Source organism: Trichosurus vulpecula, chromosome 7 (genome assembly GCF_011100635.1).
Source record: "Trichosurus vulpecula isolate mTriVul1 chromosome 7, mTriVul1.pri, whole genome shotgun sequence".
Lineage (NCBI taxonomy): Eukaryota > Metazoa > Chordata > Mammalia > Diprotodontia > Phalangeridae > Trichosurus > Trichosurus vulpecula.
In genome coordinates, this window is record NC_050579.1 from 72,951,436 (window position 1) to 72,978,096 (window position 26,661).

At 39.6% G+C, this 26,661-nt stretch overlaps 1 protein-coding gene and 1 long non-coding RNA gene across 2 annotated transcripts in view; one reads left to right on the forward strand and one right to left on the reverse strand.

The window, feature by feature from the left end:
- PALMD (palmdelphin) overlaps positions 1-8,952 on the reverse strand; it is a 67,904-nt gene extending 58,952 nt beyond the window's left edge. Inside the window, exon 1 of the mRNA XM_036766608.1 lies at positions 8,293-8,952. Coding sequence (XP_036622503.1) covers positions 8,293-8,337 — 45 coding nt within the window. The 5' untranslated portion in view covers positions 8,338-8,952. The remainder of the gene's footprint in view (positions 1-8,292) is intronic.
- Positions 5,193-26,661, forward strand: LOC118856340. The gene is made up of 4 exons (XR_005010859.1): positions 5,193-5,230; positions 9,413-9,748; positions 12,537-12,652; positions 26,084-26,661. It is a non-coding gene; the product is annotated as an uncharacterized LOC118856340 (long non-coding RNA).

The following is a 26,661-nucleotide window of genomic DNA, read 5'->3' on the forward strand; positions in this document are numbered from 1 at the left end:
AAGGGGAGCCTACCATTTTCTTAGGCGGCCCATTGCACTTTTACATCACTCTAATTATTAGGCAGTTTACCCCCATTACATCAAAACTAAATACATCTCTTTAAAACTTCCACGTTTCACTTTTCTGGGGCTAAGCAGAGCATGTCTTATCTTTTTTCCATAGAAGAGCTCTCCAAACACATGAAAGCAGCTATCATGTTACCCCATCTATTCTCTCTTTAGGCTACAAATATCTTAAATTTCTTCAGCCTTACTTCATATAGTATGAAAGTGAGGACTTTCACTGTCTTTCTCCTTTATTCCTTAAACCCAGTTACCTAGGAAGGAACCAACCTTCTCCTTTATCTGCTTTCTTCACCCAGATGCCATGTTCTGTTGATTTTTTTTGAAATATCTCTTATGGCTTTACTTTCCATTTCCATTGGCACCGTTCTAGTCTAGGCTTTCATTCCCTCATGCCTGCTATCGTTGTAAGAGTTTTCTTTCTAGCTGGCCTCAGTGATCCGTGTTCAGTTCCTTCTAATGTATTCTACACGCCCTATGAGACTAGTCTTTTTAAAAGAAGGCTTTCACTGTGTCACATGAAGAGAATTAAATCTAATCCCCTCTGCCTGTCTTTCTGATGGGCCTGACCATTTGCCCCACTGGTATAGACAAATAAATCCAGCAGTCAATCAACAAGGATTTATTAAGTGCCTACTGTGTGCTAGGCACTATGCTGGGCATACAAAAAATGTGAAAACAGTACCTTCCCTCAAAGAACTTATATTCTAATGGTGGAGACAATGTGCATAAACCAGTCCACATCAGATCAACGCAGAATGAATGGAAGGTAACCTTAGAGGGTAACCTCCAGACTCTGAAGCATTGCCATCTAGACTGTTGATATATCTCAGGGACCTCTATGTCTGGTCATTCCCCTGCTATTGTACTTAGTGGACCAGTGGGCCTTTCCATCTGCTCTGGCACTGAACCCTCCTATATGTATGTCTCCCCCAATTAGAATGTGACTTTGAGAGCAGGGACTAAATGACTTTTCTGTTTAATAAGCTTCTTGAGGGTGAGGACTATTCAAAAAATGATTCCAATTAACAAGCATTTATTTAGTGCCTGTTATGTGCCAGGCACTGTGCTAGGATACAAAGGGATACTCCGGAACATGCTAAGCTTTCAAAGACAAAAACTGAATAGTTGCAGTTCACAAGAGTCAATATGGCACGGTAGACAGAGAAACAATCTCAAAGCCAGGAAAACCAGAGTTTAAGTCCTGTCTAGGCCTAGGACATACATTGGCTGTATGCACCTGGGCAATGGCATTTAAACTCTCGGTGCTTTCGGCAAACCTGTAAGACTATAATTTGTACCTGAGCTTTTATCTCATACCTTATAAATTGGCAAAGATGACAAAATGACAATAGTTAATGTTGGAGGAATTGTAGAATGATAAGCATACTAATACATTCTTGGTGGAGCTGTGAAATGGCATAACCATTTTGCAAAGCAATTTGTAATTATGCAAATAAAATGACTAAAATAGAGACTCCGTTATTGGGTCATATACATCAAAATATTTATAGTAGTGATAGTTATAGTATATCTCTTTTTGTGATAGCAAAGAATTGGAAACAAAGTACATTGCCCATCAACTGGGGAATGGCTAAACAAATTGTGTTAGATAAATGTTAATGGAATATTACTGTGCTATAAGAAATAGTGGTGATGAATAAAGAGAAGCATGGAAAAACTCATATGAACTGATGCAGAGTGCAATAAGAGCCAAGAAAACAACATACATAATGACCACCACAGTGTAAATGAACAAAATAGCCACACACACCAAAATTGAAAGTGAATGTAGTGAAATGATAAAGCATGACTCAGATGAAGAGCTATGAGAAGACTGACTCTCCCAGCTTGCCCCTTTGTGGAGGTGGAAGGGCCACAGGTATTGCATACTGTACATGTTTTTGGACTTTTTCAATGCATCAGTTGGTTGTGTTGGTTTTTTCCTTTTGCTTTTCTTTTTCCTTTCCTTTCTTTGATGCAATTTCTTATATGAGATGATTCTCTGGGAGAGGAGGAATAAGGGTACTTGGAAAAATTATGATGATGTAAAAACAAAAGACATCAATAAAAACTTATTTTAAAAAGACTACAAGTTACAGAGGAAGTGCTGACTTGCTTTGGTAGAGGGAGTTTCCTGTTCTGGGAGTTCTTTATATTAATAAAATTACAGGTCTATTTCCTATTCCCTAGTCTTATTCCTGCCCTCACGACTCTAGTAGCAGTAGGTTGAGGGAGAACAACAGGTACATAAGTAAGAAATATATAATATATACAAAGTTATATGGAGGAAGACCTAACAACTGGAACTATTGGAAAAACTCTGTGAAGGAGGTAGAGCTTATATTGAGCTGTGAAGAAATCTAGACATCACAGGGGTGGAGGGAAGATAGAGAATATTCCCAGCATGGGAACAGGAGTAGTACGTTCTAGGAAGAGCAAGAAAGCCAGTTTGATTGAATCCCTCTAAAACAAGGGGTCCTAACTTCTCTGTTTCATGGAACCCTTTGGAAATCCGGAGAAACTTGTGGATCCCTTTGCAGAATGTTAAATGCATGAAATAAAGTGCATATTAGAAAGGAAACCAATTATATTGAAACATAGTTGTCAAAATATTGAAAAAAAATTTATGGACCCCAGGTTACAAAATTCTGCTTGCAGCATCAAAATATTGAGTTCACAATAGGTACCTGGTAAAATAGCTGTTGAATTAAATAAGTTAAGAATATGGAGGATATATTCAAAGGAAGAAGTCTGGGAATATAGTTTGATTCTAAATTTTGTTTTAATATATTAAAGCCAACAATACATTCCTTTTCAGAATTCTTCTAGCTTTGAACTTAAGAAATGTGACCCGAAAGGTGATGGGAAAGCAAAGGCTTGATATCCTCCTTTCCCACCCTTCCTTCTAACTCTTTCTACCCTTCGGTTATTTTCAGCTTCGACCACACATATCCCTGAGATTCAGAGGTACTGTGGAATAAGAACAGAAGCATCAGTTGTCTATTTTCCTTGTTGTAGCTATCTGGGCCTGCTTGTCTCCTCAAGTTGACTCCAACCTCCTGACTCCTTCCTGAGTTCACTCCAAAAAGGTGTTGAGTCTGTGATCTCTAGCCAGTTTAAAGCTTGGGCGTCTCCCGGCTTTGAACTTTCCCATTTGTGTTAATAACTGTATTTCCTAATGTCACCATGGTGACTGTCATAAAACAATGTGCTCATTGTGGAGAGGTACGTCAAGAGTTGGAGCTTATGAATTATCACTCATCTTAAGGGAAGATTAGTGCTTCTAAGAGACTTGAATTCATCTGGTTTTCTTAAACTGTTCTTCATCTCGGACCACACTGGCTTTTAGTGAATAACTCTTTTGGAGAAAGTGTCATTGATGGACACAATCCTGCCTTCCATTTTACTCTTTTTAGGATGACTAAGAGAACCTCTGGCTCTGGAAACCTAGTAATAATGCAACTACATACCACTTTAATGTTTGTAAAGCACTTCACATCCACTATCTCATGTATGTAGTACAGGGATTATTATTAGGCAGATAGGTGGTAGAGTGTGGGACTTGGCTTGAGTTTGAATACTGTCTGCTTATTAGCTGTGTGGCCCTGGGTAGGTCACTTAATCTCTGTCTACCTCAGTTTTCTTCTCTGTAAAACGAGGATAATAATAATGATTACCTCCTAGTGTTGTGAGGCTAGAATGAGTTAATATTTGTAAAATGCCTTGCAAACCTTAAATCACTATAATAAATGCTAGCTATTATGATTATTATTAGCTATTATCCACATTTTACTGATAAGGAAACCGAGTCTCAGAGATCAAATGGCTTTCCCAGGATCACATAGCTAAGATGTGTCAGAGGTAGGTTTTAAATTTAGGCCTTCCTGACTCCAGCTGGAGTATACTCCATGCACTAGTCTTTCTGCCTCTCAATAAACAATGGTGAAATTCAAATGACACATTCTATTTCCCTGTCTCTCCCTGTTTGTAAAATAGTATTCAGTCTCTCACTTGTAAAGATATGTATTAACATGAAACATCCTTGAGAGTTTTGCTTCATATTTGATTGTCTCAAATGATAGTTTTAAAAGTGCTCACTGCGACAGGAAATTGTATTTCAGTTAATTCAGGGAGGGTTTGGAGCTGATCCATGGATTGGAGAACTGAAGCAAGGACATATAAATGATTGTGATATTGTGAAATCCCCCTTTTTAATGTAAAGTTCATCAGAATAGATCTCTCCCACTCCATCCCCTAGAAATTTCCCTTTTTAGAGAAACTTTTCCACGGGTTTGCTTAATTAAAGAATGGATTATTAAGCATTTACAGATTTTGAGTTGGCAGGGACTTTGGAGGTTTAGTTCAACCTTCACATTTTGATGGGGAAAATTTGGATAGATGTTCACTGATATGGAAAATGAGGCTCCAAGGGATTAAGCAGTTTGTGTGAGGTCCACAAGGTAGTAAGGGATAGAGCTGGAATTGGAGTCTGGGTTTTGAATTCAAATCCATTGCTCTTAAGCTGTACAACATTATTTAAAGCTATGTCTTATCTGAAAAAAAAGCTAACTATTGACTTAAAGCATTGCCTACTCTGACTCCATCTGCCCATTGCTCTTTGTCCTCATTGATTCCTTGAGTAACTATAGTTTACCCTTAATTTTGATCTCATCATATGCAGAGAAGCCTGTATTATAATAATTTAGTGCCATTGTTCAATGGCTATAGTTAAGGATAGCTTCATTTGGGAAGCCAAGTAATTAGAACTGGACTTATTCATAGGCTAGGGTCCTTCCAGAAAGATTTTGCTATGAAAATAGTAGATATTCTATATTTTCTTAACCAAATGAAATAAACCAAGTTTATTTCTTGCCAGTAACAAGAAGAACAGGTTTTAATAGAATGATCTGGTACATACTCTATTGTTGTGTGTGTTTGCCCTTCGTTTTCGAAGAGGACCATGACATCAGGGAAATGATCACATGACTTGCAGTTGACTTTGATTTGAGTGAGGGAGGGTTGTGCAAGGTCACCAGCCTCACTTTCTCCTCCCAGAGCCATCTGGATCCAGTGACCAGATATTCATCAGGATGACTGGAGATGACCCAGGATGCGATGGGAGACCCTGGCCCTTTTAGGCTAAGGCCTTTTCACTTAGACTGAGGTAATGCCCATTCAGCGAATAGGCTTCTTTAGGAAGTGAGTCAAGGGATGGCCCCTTTAATTAGAAAAAAAGAAAAAGAAAGAAAAAAATCAAGCTGGGAGGGCAAGACCCTCAGGGTTGCTGTTCCAAAGAGAAAGTTACCATTGACATTCACTCTAAGCCAGCAGGTCCCAAAATACAGCCATTAAGTGGAGCTTGGGCAGGGACCTATTGTGGTCTAGTCTATGAGCTTCAGAACAACTGGGTTTAAAGTTTTGAATGCTATGACAGAGATTGTGTGTATGGGCCAAATTGAGATGTTTAAGTCATTTTATATCTATATTCCATATGGCCAAATTGCCTTGTAACTCAGTAAGTATCATAGAAGATAGGTAAGAGGATTCTAGGGAAGGAAATAGAAGAGTATACTCTTAAAAATTCATATTATTTTTCTATTGGGTTACAGTCAGGGTTGGAGTTTCAAAGGGTTTTTACAGTTTATGTCACTGGACCCTGCCCTGTAAAGCAAGGTGTCATGAAATTTATAACTGGAAAGTACATTAGACATCATCTAATGGGAATCTCTCATTTTCCTGATGAGGAAACTGAGGCCCATCTGTCAAATATGGATATTTATCTCCTATTTATTCCCTTTAGAGAGGCAGTACAGTATAATGGATACAGCACTGGACTTGGATTCTAAAAGGCCCAGATTCAAATCCTGTATTACATACTTTTGCTATTTGACCCTAGCACAGTTATTTCTCCTATCTGGGCCTCAGTTTCCTCACCTGGAAAATGAGGGAAATTGGACTCAGTGAACTCAAAGGTCTCTTGCAGTCCTAAACCCAGGATATTATTTTCCCCATGTGGTAGGGGAATAGCTGAGGTAGCTCCCTGGAGAGAGAACAGAGTGGAGTGGGGTAAAGTTGATCTTTCTCTGATGGGAGCGGGGAGGGATATGGATGTTGGATACTTTATAGATACATCACTGCTGCCACCTTCCTTGGGGGTTGGGGGGAGGAAATTGAAGGAGATACGTTTGAAGGTTGAGAGTGACCAATATGACTGGACTCAATCTTTAATGGTAGGGTGGGTGGCTGTTGGAAGAGCACCTTGCTTGTCTTACCTTTAAGATCAATGCAATCTTTCCAGGACATACAGTATTACCTGTAGATCTTACTTCATGCAGGAGGTTAAGTTCTTTCTGATGGGATATAGTTAAACTAATGGAATAATATCCTAAAAATATGTTTAGTATCTCTCCCCCAAGCAATTTACTAATGTACCATCTGTATATTCAGGTACCTGCTTAACTTTCTTTTTTGTTTTTCAGGCAGGGTGGTTCTTTTTCTAGTTTCATACTTAACTTACATTCTACTATAGGTCCCTAATCTCTTTTCCCCTCTTCTGAATTACTGTGTTCTTAGCTATAGTTTTAAGACTGGTCCTATACCATGTGAAAGGGCAACGGGAACCAATGGAGCAAAGCCAGGTTTGAGAAAGTGAATGCTTCAGTGAAAAAAAATTTAAATAAAAGAAATGCCTGTCTATTACAGTAGATGAACTATTTCACTTAAATAAGAGAGGGGAACATTGGGAAAAGAGGAGGTTTACCTTTTCTCCTTTTCTCCCCTCCCAAACAAGGGTGAATAAAATAACCTTTAGCTAGCAGCTGAAGGCTTGGGCCAAAAACAACAGGAGCAAAGCTGAGTCCCTTAAAGTGGGACAGCTGAAACTGTCACTGGTTTTGAACAAGACAAAACAATAACAAAACTCCACCAAAGCAAAACAAAACAACCCAAATTCCAAAGAGCGTTTCTGAAGAAAGGCAAATGACCAATGTATGCAGCAATAGTCATTACCTACTTAAACAAGTATTGTCTAACTGGAATATGTTAGCTTGGTCTGTGGACTCCTGTTGCTTTAAAACATTGTTTAGACAATTGATTTCAATTCATGGAATACTTTCATGGGTGGTTTGGGTTATTGTAACCTCTTAATGAAAATCCTAATTTGGAACTAGCTTAAGAATCTGAATATCTATATGAAAATTCAGAGAGCAAAAGAAAACATTTTTCACCTCAGGAGGAGCCTAGCCTTAATATTTTTAAAAATGCTCATTTCTTGACAGCTAATTTCAGTGTACTAAAATATTAAAGCATTTGGGATGTTAATTCTCATCCCCCACCCCCATACACCCCCTTATTAAATAGTAGGCTGTAGCTAATGGTAAATGATTTCCCTGCATTTTCCCAAGGTTAGAGCCAAATGTAAAGTTTAATAAAACTAAGTTAAGTTGGCTCACTCAAGGCTGTGATGAACCTTCCTTAAGAACAACTTCAAAATGCAAACTAATTTCTTTCCTGATAATAATGAAAATATTTTCCAAAGTCCATTGCATGTACTGCATTCTTTTATTAGAATTCATATTCAGCTTGCAGCCACTACTAGAAATTGATAGCTTTGAATTCACTTGATATATTAAAAAAACCCAACTTTCGTTTTTCTTCTTCAATGCCAGGTTTAAGGGTGGTAAAATTGGTGTGAAATCCATGAGGTTTTCTCCAAAGTCTATCGTATCATAGAAGAAAAAGTTACAGGTCTCCTCTGTGTTTTTCTTTCATTTAAATTAAAAAAAAAATTTACTCCCTTCTCCATACACCCCCCCCCCCACAACCCTCAAACCTCCTCCCCCCATTCTCCTATTAGTTGTCTAAAGAAGTTTCTTAATTAAGGGATCTTTTTTTTTTTGACCCAATGTCCTTCAAACATAGTTTAGGGAAGAGAATGTGGTTTTTTTTTTTAACCTGGAAGGAGAAAAATGATAGCTAAGCAACCTGCCTTAAAAATATTTACTTAAAGGCACAATGTCAGGATGAGAAAAAAGCATTCCCCCTGCGCCCGTAGGTCCCGAAGCCGGAGTAGCTGAAGTTAACAGAGCGGGACAGAGCCCCTAACTGTCAGTTACATCTGACAGTTCTGATCATTCACTTCCACCAGCTCGGCACTCAGAGCAAGCCGTGACTGTTCTCTTTTTCTCTAAGCAATCGCCCTAATGAGTTATAACTGTAAACACTTACTGTGATGGCCTGGAGTCTCTCCTTCACCAGTTCAGTCTCTTCCATTCTAAAGATCGAGGTTGGGGAAACCGTAAAGGGAATGAATGTGAAGCTACCATAAAGTAAGAAGCCCCCTTTTCCTCTTCTTCTCTTCCTCCCTCCTCCTCTGATGGGGTGTGGTGGCGGTGGCAGCAGGGGGGCGGGGAGGGTGACAGAGAATAGGCTGTAATGGTTCTCCTCTTAATTCCACAGCAAGAGAAAAAGAGGAAAAATCCTGAGTTGTCAGGAGCGTCTCTGAACAGATGAACAGAGCAGGCCAGACAGACACATGGAATGAGGGTGTGCTGGGGAGGCAGACGCACGGGGCTGCTGGCACGAGCTGACTGACAAGTTTGAACGGCAGAACACAAGCCCTTTTCCTTCAGGGAACTGCCAGCCCTTTGTTGTAATGTGCACAGTGAGAGAAGCACATTTCGTATTAACTATTCCTTACCCAACTGCTGATTTTTTTTTTCCCCTCTGAAATGGCACACACAATCTTGTTTCAGTGTTTTCTCTTCCCCAGACTCCAGTAGGTGGTTTCCCTGTGTTTATGTAGTTACCAGCAGCCTGCCCTTTCTCCCCAGGGTTGGCACTGAATGAAGTAGGTGGCCTAGAGGATAGAGTGCTGGTCCTGGAGTCAAGAGGACCTGAGTTCTAATCCTCTCTCAGACACTTACTAGCTGTGTGACCCTTGGCAAGACACCTAACCTCTTTCAGACTCAGTTTCCCCATCTATAAAATGGGGATGCTAATAATAGCATACGAGTTGCTGAGGGTCTCACAGCCAGCAAGCTGGTCTGAGGAGGGATTCAAATTCAGTCACTGCTCCGTACTGCCTCAGTGAGCAGAGATTTAGAGCTGGAAGAGAGCTCAGAAACCATAGCTTCTACCCCCCACCCTCCGCTTAATTTACAGAGGAGGAAACTGGAGACCAAGGAAGTTAAGTGACTTCTCCAGGGTCACATAGGCTGTTAGCATCAGAGATGGGATTTGAATAAACTCATCCAGTGCTGCTTATGCTATGTGATAATAGCTCAGAAAATTCTAGTAGTGCAGTCACTTTAATTAATTTTGTTGTTTGCTTTTATTTTGTTTTTAGATGCTTGGCATATGCTTCGGTCTAAGTCACAGAAAAGTCAGAGGCATTAAGGGGACACTTCTGGAGCTGGCTTCTCATCAATGCTGAATGTGGGTTGAACCTCCAGGACCAACGCCTACTATTTCTTGGATTTTATAGAGTGTAGGTCTATCCTGAAAATCCCTCAAGAAGGACACTCTCGGTTCTAGCGCTGCTTTCCATTTTGACCTCTCCAGTCATGCATGACGAAAGGCTAAGCCTCTGGAAGAGGGATGAGAAAGTTTGCAACTGGCTCCATTAGAAATTTTATATGGATGCTCACCCTTTCTCTCCAAGATAAAAAGAAATAATAATAAAGTAAGTGTGCTGAAACTCTCTTGGGTTAAAGTAGAGCCTGAGAACTTTCAAGTAGGCTTACATCTGTTTTCATTTTCCTACCACCTCCTTAATTACTTCTAGGTGAAATAAACTCTAATTATCTACCTCATCATTATATGTTTGGTTCAATGATACCTAGGTTCAGTTTACAAGGTGAAAAGGACAATAATCCTTGTCGTTCAAGTCAAATCAAAAAGCATTTATTAAGGGCTTCCTAGGTTCCAGTCACTTTGCTAAGATTACTTGTTTCATTCAGATGATTTGCTTCCATTTGCATTGGATGGAGGTGAAATGTTTCTGAAATGACAAGCAGGAATTAGACTATTTGGGCTTAGAGATCATGAAGGAGGGAATTCTGGGGTAGGCTGATCGATCATTGGTATTAGGTTTAGTTTGATTACTATGGAGATGCACCTTTACTTTTTTAAAATCCTTGCAAAAATGTTGAACCTCCTCATCTCCAAATCTTGGCTCAAATAAAATATTAGAGGCTTGCTACTGACAATATCTGACTCAGATTTAAATAATTACTGCCAGGAACAGATGGGCTGATACCCAATGACTGGGCTGGACCTCTTCCTAAGGAAAAAAAAGTTCCCTTTCAAATCTGGTCTCTCCTCTTAGGAACTACCTGGAGTCTTGTAACATAGGCAGAGGAGGAGGTTGGTATATAAAGGGTGGAGAATGGATGGGTACAGCAGAATTAGAGCGATGGCTAATGTAGAACCACGTGTGAGGGAAACAGAACATAGAAGAGAGAGCTAGCATGAATAGGGGGAAATAATAATAGGAAGGAAGGAAGGAAGGAAATAAACATTTATTAAGTGCCTACTGTGTGTCAGGCATTGTGCCAAGCATTTTACAAATATTCTCATTTGGTCCTCACAACAACCCTGAGATGTAGATATTGTTAATGATGAGGAGTATGAAAATAATTTGCAAAGTGCTTTACAAATATTACCTCATTTGATCCTTACAACAACCCTGGGAGGTAGGTGTTATTGTTATCACATTATATTTCACATTACATCACAAATTTATATAGATGGTGGTTAAGTGGTTAAGTAGTTAAGTGACTTGCCCTGGGTCATGCAACTCTTAAGTGTCTGAGGCTGTTTTTGAACTCAGGTCTTCCTGACTTTATTTGGAGCTAGCTAGTAGGTTCTCCTTCCCTCCAGGTTTTCAAGTTAAGGTTGGATGACGCTTTGTTGTAGAGAGGGTTCTTGTTTAGGTATGAGCTGGACTACGTAGCTGCTGATGTCATGTGGTCCAGAGATGAAAGAGCTCTTCCAACTCTGAGATTCTGTGGTTATTTGGATTTGGGGGAACACTTTTCCTAATCCATTAGTTTACATCATCTCTGAAGGGACTTCAGTGGTCATCTAATGTAACCCATCCCTGAAAGAGAATCATGTCTACAACATGCTTGACAAAGGATTGGACAACTTGCACTTGATCTTGACCTCCAGTGAAGGGCTCATTTCACATCTTGGGCCTTCTTCTCTTCTCTCTGTACTCTGTTTACTGGTGATCTCATTAGGTCCCAGGGGCTCAATAATTATTTATGCAAATGACACCCAAATCTACATATCCAGCCCTATCCTCTCTCCTAAACTCTAGTTTTGAATTACCCACTGTGTGCTAGACAGCTCCCTCTGAATGTCCTATGAACCTTTCTAACTTAGTGTGTCCAAGAAGGAACTCATTTTCTTCCCTCTTAAACCCAGTCTTCCTCTTTTGAGGGCACCTTTTTTCTTCCATTTATCCGGTCAAAGCCTCACCCAACCTCAACTCTTTCTCTCCTTCAACATGCATATCTAATTAATTGCCTTATCTTTTTGGTTTTACTTCATAGCACCCATCCCATGTTTCTTCACCATTAACATAAACAAAACTTATCTTAGACTTATTTGCTTAAATGTTATGTCCTCCACCAGGAGAAGGTAAGCTTCTTAAGGGCAAGATAAGTTTCTCCTTTTTGTCTTTGTCTTAGTAAGCACTTAATAAATGCTTTATGGATTGATTTTCCTGTTCAGACCACATTTATTAATTCATTCAAAAGTATTAAGTACCTACTATTAGCACTGCATTAAATCCAGGACTGTTCTTATCCTGGATATTATGACTTTCTTACTGAATGTTCAAGGTTGCTTTTAGCTTTTAGCTTTTAGAAATTGAGCTCATAACTATGGGTGCACTGGAGCCAGAACTGTCTAGTGAGAGCTCATTGTTAAATTTTCAGTGTGAGAATTTATGCCTCAGACATCAGCAAAAGCTACAAATTAGGGCTTGGTTTATTGCTTGGTTGATTGTCAAGACTTAAAAAAAGTCATGGACAAAATGGTTAATTGTGCAGATTAAACTTGTTTCGTGTATGCATTTTCCCCCCAGAGAGTTGTTGTTTGTTAAATACTTACGCACAACCCACTAAACTCCCAGGATGGTTTCATAGAAACTACTTTCTAGACACGTCTCCCCAGTTTTGTACTTACAGAGCTGACTTTTTAAAATTGAAGGTAAGACTTTTCATTTATCCTCATTAAATTCCTTTTTATTCTATTTAGCCCAATGTACAAATCTGTTGAGATCTTTTTTGGACCCTATTTCTCTGTGCTAGAAATCCTCTCTAACTTCGTATCATCTTCAAATTTAATCAGCAATATGCCTCTGTTTATCAAATGAGATAATATATTTAAAGCTCTTTGAAAACTGAAAGTGCTGCATAAATGGTAGCTACTACTAATATTATTGTTTTTTTCCAAAACAGTGATAAAAAGTGAAACAGAACAGGATTAGGCAGAGATCTCCGTGGCATTTCACTAGAGACCTCCTTCCAAATTGACAATAAACCATTAAGGACTACTCTTTGAGTCCAGCCTCTTGGTGAGTTTCACCTAATTATACTATCACTTAGGCTATGCCTCTGCATCCTTTCCATAAGAATAACATAAAATTTGTGAATCTTTATTCCTTTTGCTTTTCTGCTGGGCCTATAATATTAACATACTTGTAATTAAACTTTATAGGAACCCCTCTTTGAATATATAAATTGTAAAACACCTTCAAATCTATTCCACTCATGGTAGTGCATCACATAGAACATAGCAACAACGGCTTATGACTATGAACAAGTTTTTTCCTTTATCCTAATATTATAATTTTCTTCTACAAAAATTTCATAGTGTTTTAGAGCTGGAAGTAATCTTGGAAATAACTTATTCTAACCTTGTCATGTGTAAGGGGAAGAAACTGAGGTCCATAGGTAAATGATTTCCTTAAATTAAAGAGCTACTTATTAATCAATAATGGAGTAGAATCCAGTTCTTGTATTTTCCATTCCAGTGATTTTCACAAACACTGTTTTCTCCCCAATTGTTTTGTTGTTATCTTCTTTTTTTAAAAAGATCAGCTTCATTTTCAAATTATCCCTCATCTCCTACCCAGTGAGCCATGCCTTATGACAAAAATTAAAAAGAAAAAAAAAGCATTTCCACAAACAAACAAATCGGTGTATGTATTAATCCATGCCTCTGGCCTCCTACTTTTAAAAAGAGGGAAGGGAGGTACATTTTCTCAGCTCTTTTCTGGGGCCAAATTTGGCCACAATTACACAGTGTTCCATTTTATTTAATTTCTTTCTTTCTTTCTTTTTTTTGTTCTCTGCACTTACATCGTTATAGTCATCACATCTCACAAATTTTCGTGATGCAAATGGTGGTTTGGTAGAAGGAAGTGTATATACTTTATTCTTCACTTGCATCTATTGACTAGAATCTAATAACATCTAATCTAGAATTCAATGGGGCTTATCCTTGAGTTAATAGCATTCCACAGACTAGAAATTTGTCAATGTTGGTAAATCCACAATTTTCCTAGTAGTACCTCAGTATACTCAGAGGTACTCTGCTGATGTTTTTCCTTGAATACTTCAACGACGTGTAATCTTGTTGGTGTGGATATATCCTCTAATAATGCCTAAAGGAAGCCCTTCTATGGATTTAGTAGAGTCTCTGAGTATTGCTGTGAACAAAAAATTCATCATTTTGTGGCCCTAATGTTGAGGACTGTTCTGACTTTAGCTAAGACTTGCACTATTTACCTTACTTTATTGTAAAGAGAGTACTTTGTATATCATCTTAAAATATATTGAAGATGATATACAAGGTAGTCTCATCACAACAAGGTGTGAGGTAGATAATACAAGTTATTATGGGTGTTTGAGCTCATATAGGAAACTGAGGCCTAGAGAAGCTAAGTTACTTGCCTAAGATCACAAAGGAGTGGTAAATGGCAAATATCTAGAAAATTGAAGTGGAGGGAAAAAAAGAACACAAGTTCATGGGTTATAGAGGTAAGAGATAGAAAATGCAGGTTCAGAGGTTGTACCATGTTCAGTATTTGGTGAAATGTCTATTGGTAATGAAATTTAGCATGCATTATTTATTCATAAATAAAGCTTCCCACCCTACTAAAGTCTGCTCCAATAAATAAATAAATAAAACGACTGCTCTCCAGATAAAACTCGACTGAGGTCTTACTCTGATGTGTCTTTGTAGGGTAGAGGTGACTGGGTTCTCTAAGGCCAGGCCAGATGGGCTCTGACAGGCTCAACCAACCTGAGAAGGCTATGAGAATAGACCTATTGTCAGCCTGTGGGTTTGTCATCTGAGGAGCAGCCCATCTAAGTTTGGACAGCTTATCACCAGGTTGAGTCAAAGTAGAACAGGTTGTTGAGGGGATCACAGTTTATGTTGGTGAAGGAATCTCTCACAATGACCAAATCCTGGATGTTTAACATGTTGAAATACCAATTCGTAATGTTCAGATTGTAGCTTGCAGCTTTTTCTGATCACAGAAAAAGAGCTGGCCCGGGGGTCAGAGGATGCGAGTTCAGTTTCTATTTCTGACATTGGCTTAGTTACTGAGTTTTCTCATATGTAAAATGAAAGTGGATTCCAGGGTCCCTTCCAGCTCTATATTTATGATTCTATCTTCTAGTGATCCATTTACCTAAATGTACGTATTTAAAGGACCTAGTCAAATCATCGTACATATTAGTAAGTAATATTTTATGATTATGATGGTTTAAGAAAGGCAGCAAATGTGGTGTGCTGGGTAGACGGTTGGCCTCAGAGTCAGACCAACCTGAGGTCAAGTCCTGTCTCTATACATACTGGCTGTGTGACTATGGACTAGTTAATTCTCAGTGTTGGTCGAAGGAGATTTCTTAATGGGAAGTCTAGCACAGATGAAATCACAGATTTGAACCAAAAAACAAAAACAAAAAAACCCCAAACCTAAAACAAACAAAAAGATAGTTTGCATATAAAGTTGGAAGCAGTTTGCAATCACTTTCTTTGGGGCCTTGTTCAAAATTGCATTTCCTCTCAAAATATTTTAAGATCTCTGAAAAGCAATGAAAAGGCAGTCTATGGGTCTACCAATACCAAGAAGTATTATAATATGGTATAGTAAGAGCACTAGGCTTGGAGTTGGGCATGTCTCGGGTTTGAAGTCTGCCTCTGACGTTTACTATCTATGTGAACCTGGGCAAGTCCCTGAAGGTCTCTTGAATTTGATTTTCCTCGCCTATAAAAAGAAGACAATTAACACCTATAGTACTTACCTCCCAAGACTCCTTGTGTGGATCAGATAAGACAATGCAGGTAAAGGGCTTTTGTCAATTTTCTCTAGCTTTTCCCAGTGTACGTTGTCAACCATATGGAGTTTTGCTTTTTCTTTGGAAGGTCAAAACATTCTCAGGTTGTGTCTACAGGTTGCCCAAGCAACTAGTCATTTCAAATACCTTGCCAGTTTAGTAGGGGAAAATACCAAATCAATCACACAACTCTACCTACTGACTTCCCTGGCTTCCTTTAAGTCCCCGCTAAAATCTGGACTTTTACAGGAAGCCTTTCCCAACTCCTTTTAATTCTAGTACATTCCCTCTGTTGATTAGTTTCTATTTCTCCCACATATAGCTTGTTTGTATATGCTTGTATGTGTTCTCCCCTATTAGAGAGCTTCTTTTTGTATTCTCCAGCACTTAGCACAATGCCTGGTACCCAGTTGGTGCTTAATAAATGTGTGTTGATTGATTTATTGATTATGCATCACATACACAAAGAATTTCATGAATTTCTCATTTTTCAACCTATACTACGAGGGTGCAAGTATTGCCTCAGTAATCCTAGGCTACTTATGATGTTTTTGGTGTAGGGAACTCCTGGTATGTAAGCTCCTTTTACTAATGCAGATTGTCTATTGGTTTGTAACTTAGTCTTAAGAGAGTTATCTGGTCATGCTGAATGGTTAAACCACTTGCCCAGGGTCACACAGCTATGGCAGACATAGCCTCATCTAGGCAACCTCACTGATTTATTAATACAATGTAAAAGGTGCTATAGCACAGAGCCAGAAAGCTAGAAAGACCTAGGTTCAGGCCTCTGACCCATCAACTGGATCTATGACTCTTGGCAGATCACTTAACCTCTCAATGTCCCAGCCAACTCTCTAAGACCCTGTTATGCACCTCTACATCTATTGGGGTTGTTTCACTGGCAGTTCCCTAAACCAATGGAATCACAGGGTAAACATAAAGGAAAAGAAAACAAACGCAAAGAGCTTTTATCAGGAGGTATGCTTCCTGGGTGTGGGTCCCTTTCATTCATTTCCTTCTCAGATCCACATAGTTAAGGTAATTTAGGGGCTGCTGTTGTAGGAAATGAAGGAACATTTATATGAGCACCATCATTAAAGGATTACTCTTGCGCTAAAATAGGGGCAGAGATGAATGTTGTTTGAGAGTCTTCAGGCCAAGCTTTCTTGAATATTGAGCCTTCCAGGAGCCCCATTTAGCATAGTATATTTCTTAAATCAATGAACTTCTCACGTTCTCCAGACCTGCCATTTTGATAACTTCTCTATAGCCAGATCTAGGGCAATCAGAAGAGGATGGACTGGGCTGGGCTGGGCTGGGCTGGGCTAGCTCAGGAAGGTGCTTGTTTTGAATCATACCAGTTTTGTCCTTATTTTACCCTCATTGTTAGCAGTGGAATGAGCCCACCCTTCCCCCAGGATTGTTTTGGGGCTTGTACAGTTTTCACAAATCCTTCCCCACTGAAATATAATCACTTTATACTTTCGCTTTTGCCCAGTAAGTCCAATAAAGTGTTAAAGCATTTTGATTAGGAATTTTCCCTGGAATCAGAGGAATTTTGAAAGGTATCCACTCTATTCTGTGTAGCAAATACTGTGGATTGCTCTGGCTGTTTAAGTTATCAAAATAGTGTGTTTTGTGTACTCAGCTGCTTTTTGAATTTGAAAAACTTGGACCGTACCTTCAAAAGAGTTTTTTTCCCCTTTTTCTCCAAATACTAGTTATTCTTAAGACCAACTGATTTCCATGGCATAAGGTTTGAGCATTTGGCAGTTTCCTCCCTGCTCCCCTCTCACCACCACCCCCCCCCCCCCGCCCCTTCCCACATCACCCAGACTTACACAAAGAAATATTGGGTGGGACCCAATCTGCTTGGAGGAACAGTCTGGAAATTTTTTTCCATTTCCTTTCATTATTCTTCCTCTGAAGCCTTCAATCCTAGTTTCTGTCTGTACATTTGAGGAAGGCTGTATTGTGGTCTTAAATGCTATTGGAGTGGTTATAATTAGTCATTAAGAGTCCATTCTTTTTGCTCCCTCTTTTTGCTGGATACTGAGATTTATACGTAGGGTTTTCTTCTTCTTTAGTAGAGTCCTAATAAGATAGTAAGACTTATGGATCATGAACAATGAATGCTCTCTGAACCCTTAAGAAAAGGGGACAGAAATAGATTGGTTAACACAGATGGGTTGGAATGGAAAATGTTAACTGTAAGGTGATGTCAGAGAGTGACTAGTATTGCTAATGGAAGCTCAAGGCTTCTGAATTCAAACCTAAGCACCACCTCTGATTGGTGGATCAGTTTGAACAAACCATATGACCTTCTCCATGACTGTGACGGGATGATACCTCCTAGTCAGTGTATCTAGGTATAATGTTAGCGTTATCAAAATTGCCTACTAACTGGATCAGATGAACATTTACAATCATTTTTGGGGATATTGAATATAATTTCTATTGATACCATAATGTAGCTTATTATTCCTAATGTTCTGGTAGAATTTCTAGCTGGTGTATTTTAGTGGCATTTAAGTAACACATTAATATTTTAAGTATCATGATTTCAGTAAGATGGATGGTTACTGTGAATGAAACAGATTGCAACTTTTCATGATTGAGTAGATGGTCTTCATGAATTGTTGTAGCCAAAAAGTTTATCAGTTGGTGGCCATCTTTTTGATGATGAGCCTTCCCCCTGCCTTCAAACTTAGCTATGCTCATTTTTAGAATTGGCTATCCATATATTTTTATATCTGTAGAAGGTGTATCTGCTGGATACTTCCCTCTTCCTGTTCAGTAATAAGGGCCAGGCACAGTGGTTATTTACTCTACCAATAGCCAGAGATCACTCATGAGGGAAAAGCCAAGCTCTCTTTAGCTTTTAGGGAGCTAGTAACCTTTATCTCCTAGTCACATCTCTTTTGTAGGTGACAGTGCAAGAAAACCAGATGGAGGAAAACTACTTTTGCAACATGTACTTGGATGACCATTCCATTGAACTGGCTCATCAATACATATGACTTGGCCAGATATTGCACGTGGTCAAAGGTCTCTTCTACCTTTAAGCCTCATCCAGGAAGAGCAGACCTTTCTTGCTTCTAAAAAGAGACATTTCTAAGCCACAATTATCATCTGGCTCTTCCTCAAATTTCATCATCTAAGATAGAGACAAATAAAATTTACCTGTGAACAAAATAGTGAAATTCTAGCCATGGGCTGGGCAGCTGGCCACTGGGATGCAAGGGGTAAAAGAACATCGTCAGTATGACCAAGTCCTGAGACCTATCTGCCCACAAACAAAAAGGTCCCTTACAAAACAGAAAGTTTCCAGTGAGCACAGCAGGGGAAACCTCCACTTATCAAAGCTTAAAAAGAGATTTCAATTAATTGAAGTTCTGACATAGACAAAACAGCTTTGTCTTGTTCCTCCTTTTTAAAAAAAGTGAGTAAATCATTTTAGCCTGCATGGGAACTAAATGGCACAGGACATAGGCATTCAATGCGCGCGCGCACACACACACACACACAAATATTCTTGTAGTACAAGAAAACAAGAGAAAAAGTACTAAGATTAAGTAGTATGATTACAGGACTTCAAACCAGGAAGAGTTGGGTTTGAATCCCAGTTCTGAAATAGGGCAAGCTTCTTTAACTTTTTTAAAGCCTCAGTTTTGTCATCTGTAGAATGGAGATAACAGCTGCAGTACCTACGTCACAAAGTCGTTGTGAGGCTCTAATTAAAATACTTTGAGAACCTGCACTATAGAAACATCACCTGTTATTTAGATCGAGGATTCTTAACCTGGAGTATATGAACTTTAAAAAAATATTTTAATAACTGTACCTCAATTTAATTGGTTTCCTTTATAATCTTATATGTTTTATTTTACTCTTTTAAAAACATTAGTTGGGTCCATAGGCTTCACCAAACTGACACATGGGGCCATGACTCAAAAAAATTAACTTCCGACTTAGTTTGTCTACAAACAGAGGGTGTGTGTGTGTGTGTGTGTGTGTGTGTGTGTGTGTGTATGGGAGGGATGGAGAAGGATTCTACTTTATAGTAGAGTGGAAAGAGAATTGTAATTATCATCAGATAATGGTCATTTTAGGTTAAGTCACTTGCTCCTCTGGGCCTTGGTTTCTCCATCTGTAAAATGAAAGGCCTGAACAATATGACACAGCTGAGTGTCCCCTTCCTCCTGTCAGCATCCTAATGTGCTGGAGGTCACAAAGCTCATTCAGCAGTTGAGGCTTATGAACATCCTCTTGATGGTGAAGGCTAAGATGCCCACAGCTACGTGCACCTTGAAGACAAAGAAAACGATAGGGAAAAATGGGCACACAAATGTGAATGTCTGTACCTTCTGTGAGTGACCACTATACACACACACACACACACACACACACACACACACACACACATATACACCCATACTCCACCCTCTGTAACCTGGGAAGGATTGTCTCAACCTCCCCCAACCCTTCTAATGGCTCTTAAATTCCCCACTTATGGCAATAAGGGCATCTGTCCCTCTATATCCTACAGTCCCATGGCAAACAGAGTTAAGTGGCTTGCCCAGGTTCACATAGCTAACATCCCGTTAGTAAGTGCCCGAGGTCAGATTTAAACTCGTTCTTCCTGACTTCAGGTCCTGCTCTTTATCCTCTGTACCACCTAGTTGCCCTAAAAACAGATTCTACTTTAATCTAATAAGCTTATTCTCTCATCTTTGATATTTGTCTGAGTTGACTCCTAGGAGTACAGAAAACTGCAGTTCAATGAATGGGTAGGTCTTTTATGGTCACAATTATAGGCATTGTGTCTTCTGGATGGAGAAGGTATTTTGAGACTGGGGACCTTCCCACCTTGCCAATCTTCCTTCGTGGGTTCGTAACATAGAGTTCCTGCCATAAGGGAACCACTGAAGTTTTTGAGTACATTTTACAGATGAGAAAACTAAGGTCCCAGAGAGGTTAAAATAGTGTCACACAGCTAGTAAGTCTCTCAGACAGGATCCAAACTCTGGTCTTCCTGACTTCAAGTCAGGTGCCCTAGCCATTATGCCAGCTAGTTGCCTTAATGATTTGTCAAGGACCACACAGCAAGGATGAGTTAGAGGCAGGACCTGAATGCAGATCTTCCTCACTCCAAGTCCCACTCTCTAATCCTATTCCACTCTACCTCATGAGTTTCTCTGTTCGGCACAATTATGAAATACGTATGAAAAATATCAATCATTTAATAAAGAAGTATTTTTTAGCTTCCAAGGCACTGCCCAATGCTCTAGGGATACAAAGAAAAAAGTGAGACAGCCTTTGCCTTCAAGGAGTTTACATTCTATGGGAGAGACAGCCTATAAATCTATAGATGAATACAAAATATCTCCAAGATAAATACAGTAATTTGGAGGGGGAAGAGGAAGGAATTAGCCTTCTAGAAAGGCCAGGAGTGTCAGAAAAGGCCTGGTTTAGAATATTTGGATATTTGAGCTGAACCAAAAGCACAGAAGTATTTATTTCCCACAATGGGAGCTGCCCTTGTTGTGTTCTTGCCATCTTGGAGTTAGCTGGATTGAGAACTCATTGACTCCTGGTGCTGGTCTCTCCTGTGGTTGGTCCTGACTAACTTTTCCCCCAAGTCTCTAGGAAGTCCTACTCTAGGAGGTAAGAATAGGAGGGACATCTTGAAGACTACATACCCAAGGAAGCTAAGACTCTGTAACTTGTTCTCTGAAAAATTTTTGAAAGGAATGTGGTTGTGTATCTGTGAGGCTGGTAGTGGTGGACCAGACCTGAAGGGCAAGTACATGGATACCCATTTACACTATTAACAAGGCATTTACACATTGACATTTGCACAGGGATATACTCCTTACATGGATATTCCCATGTCTCATTAGAGAAAAACATTTCCATGTAGACTCTGGAGACCCTTAATTTTGAGGGATACCTTGAATGTTGAGTTTGCTTAACATAAAGGAGTTCAGGACCCAGGCTAAAGGTAAGAGGAAGGAGAAGAAGATAGAACTGGAGGTCAATGAACTAGACCAGAAAGACAAAAAGTGGCTTCTGCCTAGATAGAAATGGTGGGTTTCATCTTAGGCATGGCACCAAGTGGTCATCCAATCAATCAACCAAGATTTTATTAAGCTCCTACTAGTTTTAAGTATTATGCCAGACCTTCCTGACCCCAGGGGCTAGGGAAGCAAAGTCAAAAGTACATCAATTCTGGACCTATAGGGGCTTCCAGTCTGGGGCTGGAGTGGGAGGATGGAGGGGTAGGTGTGGGGAGATCAAAATAGATACAAAATGATTTTGGGTGGGAAGTACTAACAGCTGGAAGGATAATAGAGTCATAGATTTGGGGTGTATGGGATGTTTAGGGAGGACTAGCACCTCTGCTGTGAGGGTTTATAGTGCCCTTTTCAGGGCTGCTCATCCCCTTTTGGTTTCCACCTTCACCCAACTATCACCTGTGTCTCCAAGAAGCTGTAGCATGCACAGTGGCCACACCTCAGTAAACCATGGTGGCAGATGGGCTAAACCAGGTTGAGGGTAACTGACAGGCCTCAAACCCACACGAAGGCTTCCTTCAGTAGAATGGGCAGATGAGAACAATTTGTTCCATTGTGTCAAATCAGTTGAGGGGACTTAGAACCTGTTTCACTGTTTGTTCTCTGGCTTCTTTTCCTCACTCGTTGCTCCATTACTGGGTAGAATCTCTGATCTTGTCCTCTGTCTGCTTCCTAGATTGGCTCATCACCTGTACTGCACAGGACCTGATCACTCCTTGCTACTTGTTAATCACTTCTAGAGTTGGTGAAACGGACTGAGGGGTGGTCAACACTCTTGTACCTTCCATTCCACTCTCTTGTTTTTGAGCTGCTCCAATGGGTCTGCTGGCTGCATCCTCAGTCACTCTTAACTATGGGCCAGTTGCCTCCTGAATTCTTTATTCTCTTCCTAAATTGTGTGAGCACACCGACCTCTGGAAATTTTACTGGTGTGACCTGAAATATGGGACTCCTGGCTTGTTCCTTTACTTGAGCCATGCTTTTAGTCTTGACTTGGCTTGCTGAGACCTGTCAGAGTTTCTGTTCTAGTAACATAACCTTAGTGAACCAGGGTCAACTCCACACCAGGTATTAGGATAGTTTTAGGGAAGCATAATCAATCTTTCAGGCACAATATTTTTATTGTAATATTTTCACAGTGTACAAAATTCACCTTAATACATGCTTTCCTTACTGATTTACATGTAGGGGAGACCTGTCCAAAAGGCACAGAATGGGCTAGGCAGGCAGATATTATTTTCCAGATGGGGAAATAGAGATTGAATAGCTTGCTTGGGATCTCTAACACATAAAGTAATGGAGCTGGAAATATAATCAGATTTGTCTTATTCCCTTTCCTGCACTTTTTCCACCATAATACTTCTGGAAATCTTGTAATGCTTCATATAATACTATGTTGTTATGGAAATATTCTATATGTTTATCCAATTAGGCCCACTGCTAGGTAGAACCAGCAATCTGAAAGCCAAAGCCAGTGCCAGTTATGCTAAAACTATTTTAAACTGGATATTCATGGGGAAGCAAGAAATGAGCCAGCTGTCATTCTGTCTGCCCCTAACTCCATTTCCCTAATAAGACTGAAGTAACTAAGATTTCATTTACTGACAGATTGAGCTCCAGACAATTGTACAGCTTTCTGGAAATAGGGTTTTTTTTTTTGCAAGATACTAACCAAAATAGTTGCCCTCCAAAATATTTAATGGCTCTGTAAATTAAAACCAAATCCTTTTGGAGAGCGTTATAAGAGTCTGTTTCAATGGCAAAGCACAGACGGACATTTATCCTCCTCAAAAATGGACATTTTTCAATTAGGAGGTTTGCTAGATGTTGACGTCCTGTGAAAAATGTCTCTGCTGTGCCGTCATTTGGCCGGTTACACAAGTGACATTCTTGGGGGTTCACCTCTTTTGTTTGTTCTATTCCTCTTTTTTTTGGCCACAGCTTTTCCCCTGGCTGTAGGAGTTTGATTGCCTAATGCATGCCCAGGGCAAAGACTGAAAGAATTGTTTTATGCAGTCAAGTAGGGATGTGGGTGGGGTGAGAATTTAGAAGAACACTGCGTTCCAAGAAATACAGTAGTCACAAACAGGTCTCAAAAAGCACAGTTAGATCTGGTGTTTAGTAAAGCCCCCATTTCCTGTGAGATCTGAGTGCCTGGAGAGTACAGTCCACATAGCAACAAAGAAAGATACCTGCCACATCACACCAGCACCAGCTGTCCCTCCACCCACTCTTCCCCCACCCTCCTCAGCTCCAAAAATACTCCTCTACATAGATATTAATTATGCTCTTGGAACATAAAGGTATATTCATGAGGGAAATTTGTTAGCATATCAAATGTAAATTGCCCCCTAAGAGAAAACTGTCAAAAGTCATTTTTTTCTCACATAGATGTGCTCCATCAGGAGAAGTATTGTTATTCTGTTTTGAGTTTTAGTGCTAAGAAGCCCTTTGCTGGGAGTCACTGAATCCAGTAAGTACATTTATTCAGTTGTTGGGGAACAAAGGACAAGTTAGATTAAAATCAACTGCTAATTTTTTATTTCTGGTCTCTATTAGCTCACCAATCTTTGCCCATCTGACATTTGGTTTTTATCAAGCTGCATTCTTATTCCTCTCCTTTAATGGCATATCTCTTAGAAACAGCTTAATGGATATGAATGGAATCAAAGTGGGTCCCTTTGGGGGTTAAGGAGGGCCAGATGCTCTCTCTTCTCTCTGAATTTCTTGTTTGTGCAGGAAATATGTCTCCATGAGTCAAGTATGGAGTTTCATGGTATTGCTTAAGGTAGCCAGTTCGATTTCCACCAATCAGTGTGAATACTTTTTTTGATAGGGGGTGGTATTGGAGTATGTGTAGCTAGTAGGTCCTCCTTTGTTGTGTCCAACCACCCCCAAATTAATATTAGTTTCTTCAGTGGAAATGCCCCATACCAATGAAATCCCCCATTAGACAGTAAACTCCTTGAGAGTAGGGACTGTCTTTTTACCTTTATTTATATCCCTAGTGATTAGCACAGTGCCTGGTACATAGTAGGTACATAATAAATGTTTATTGACTCACTATTTGGTAGACATCTTCCATAAGATTGGCAAATATCTCTGGTGACCAAATGCCTCACTGTTTTGCTTGATATTCACAAAGGATTATCAAACAAAACCATCTGCCTTCTTTCAAAAAGACTTGTATGATCGTATATGGAATTTGCATAGGAAATATTTTATTAGAATCATCTTTAAAGGAAGAAGGGCCCTTAAGGTATTATTTTGCTCCACCAAATCAAATACTTTTTATAATCAACAAACTGTAAGTCCAGTGGAATCTTGAAGTCTCTGAACCCCTCAGTCAACTGAGTGACTGTAAAAATGTGATCTGATGGAAAAAACAATTCGAAAAAGCCTGTTTGTTCCCTTCTCAGACCTTCTACAAGGATTCCATTGATGCATGTATAGATCGTAACCATAAAGCTTTTGTAGAGCTGATTAAGTGAATCTTCGAGAATCAAAGTCCGTCTTCTTCTTTTTCCTCTTTTTCTTTCAGAAATTATTTGTTATAAGAGATGACTCTCTTGGAGAGGGGAAGGGATGAAATATAGAGGGAAATTATGGATGCCATAGAGACAATTAGACAGCATAGTGGACAGAGTCTTGGCCCTAGATGACTTGAGTTCAAAACCAGTCTCAGACATTTACTAGCTGTATGACCTTGGGTGAGTCACTTAGTCTCAGTTTGTCTCAGTTTTCTCATCTATAAAATGAGGATAATAGTAGCAACTACCTCTCAGGGTTGTTGTGAGGATCCAATGAGATAATAATTATAAAACATTTAGCACAGTGCCTAGAACATATATAATAAGTGCTATATAAATGTTAAGTACTGTTCTTATTAGAATTATTATTTGAAAACAAAATCTATTCATAAAAACTTATTAAAAACAATCATAGAACTTAAAAACTACAAGATGTCTTAAGGACTATTGCATCTGAGTTTTTCAATTTGTATCTGAAGCAACCTAGGGCTCCAGAAGTTAAGAGGCAAGTGGCAGATCCAGAATTCCCACCCAGATCTTGCGATTCCCTAACTGGTATTCTTTTCAGCACACTATATTGGCCAGCTCTGTTAGCTTTATTTATGTCATATTACATTAAACAGAACAAAATATTCCAACTTTTTTAATAGATGTGATCGCTGGACAGACGACTGACTTTTCTACCTGGGTGAATATTTTGCTCCTGCGGAGAGATCCTAAATGTTAGTGGATCCAATGTTTAGTCTCTTCTCTGTAATCTCTGAACTCCAACAGGATGATGTCACTTTACTTTGTCAGCTGGGCTGTCTCCTCCCACCTCCTGGGAAACAGAGAAAGGCTTCTTGTTGCTCCCTAACCCTCAGCTTTCTGCACTGCCATCCACCTCCATTGCCCAAAGAGAACATAACTCCTATCTATTTCCAAATTGTAGTGTTTTTAGGAGGAGCTTTCAGCACCCCAGGTCCATTCTAATACTGAGATAGAAACATTGGTTAGATGAGAAGTCTATGATTTGATGACATACTAACTGGCTTATCTCTTACTCCAGGTCTCCTTCTGCACTTCCACTCCCATCATCAACTCTGGCAGAGAATTAGAAGGGTTGTTGATCTACACAGCAAAATCTTCATCGGTCCCAAGTTCTTCCTGTCTCTGTTGTTTTCCTCTGTACCTCCCTTCTCATCTGGGTAGTGCCAACACATCAGGACCTGTTATTCAGGGCTGTGATGGAAGCTGCATGCCTGGTTAATTTTATATCATGTCCTCCATTCAGTTCCATTTCCTAGTTGCTCTTATCCACCGGGCACCTGAATGCTCCGTGTTCTTGAGGTCAGTGAGGCCCATCAAAATATACCTTACCTCAAATAGTAATACCTGACATTGATTGTCAGAGGTGGCATGAACTGAGGTGTTTTTGCCTCCAGGTAATGTATCTAAACCAGGTACTATATTTACCAAACCATGCTATGTTAAGTCATTTATGCTCCTGATAGTTACTTTTAGGTAAAAGATAACCAAATAATTCTGGGTACATTTACACTTGGCAGCTAGGTGCCCCAGTGGATAGAGTGTTGGGCTTGGAATCAGGAAGACATTACTTCCAATGTGATCTCAGATACTTACTAG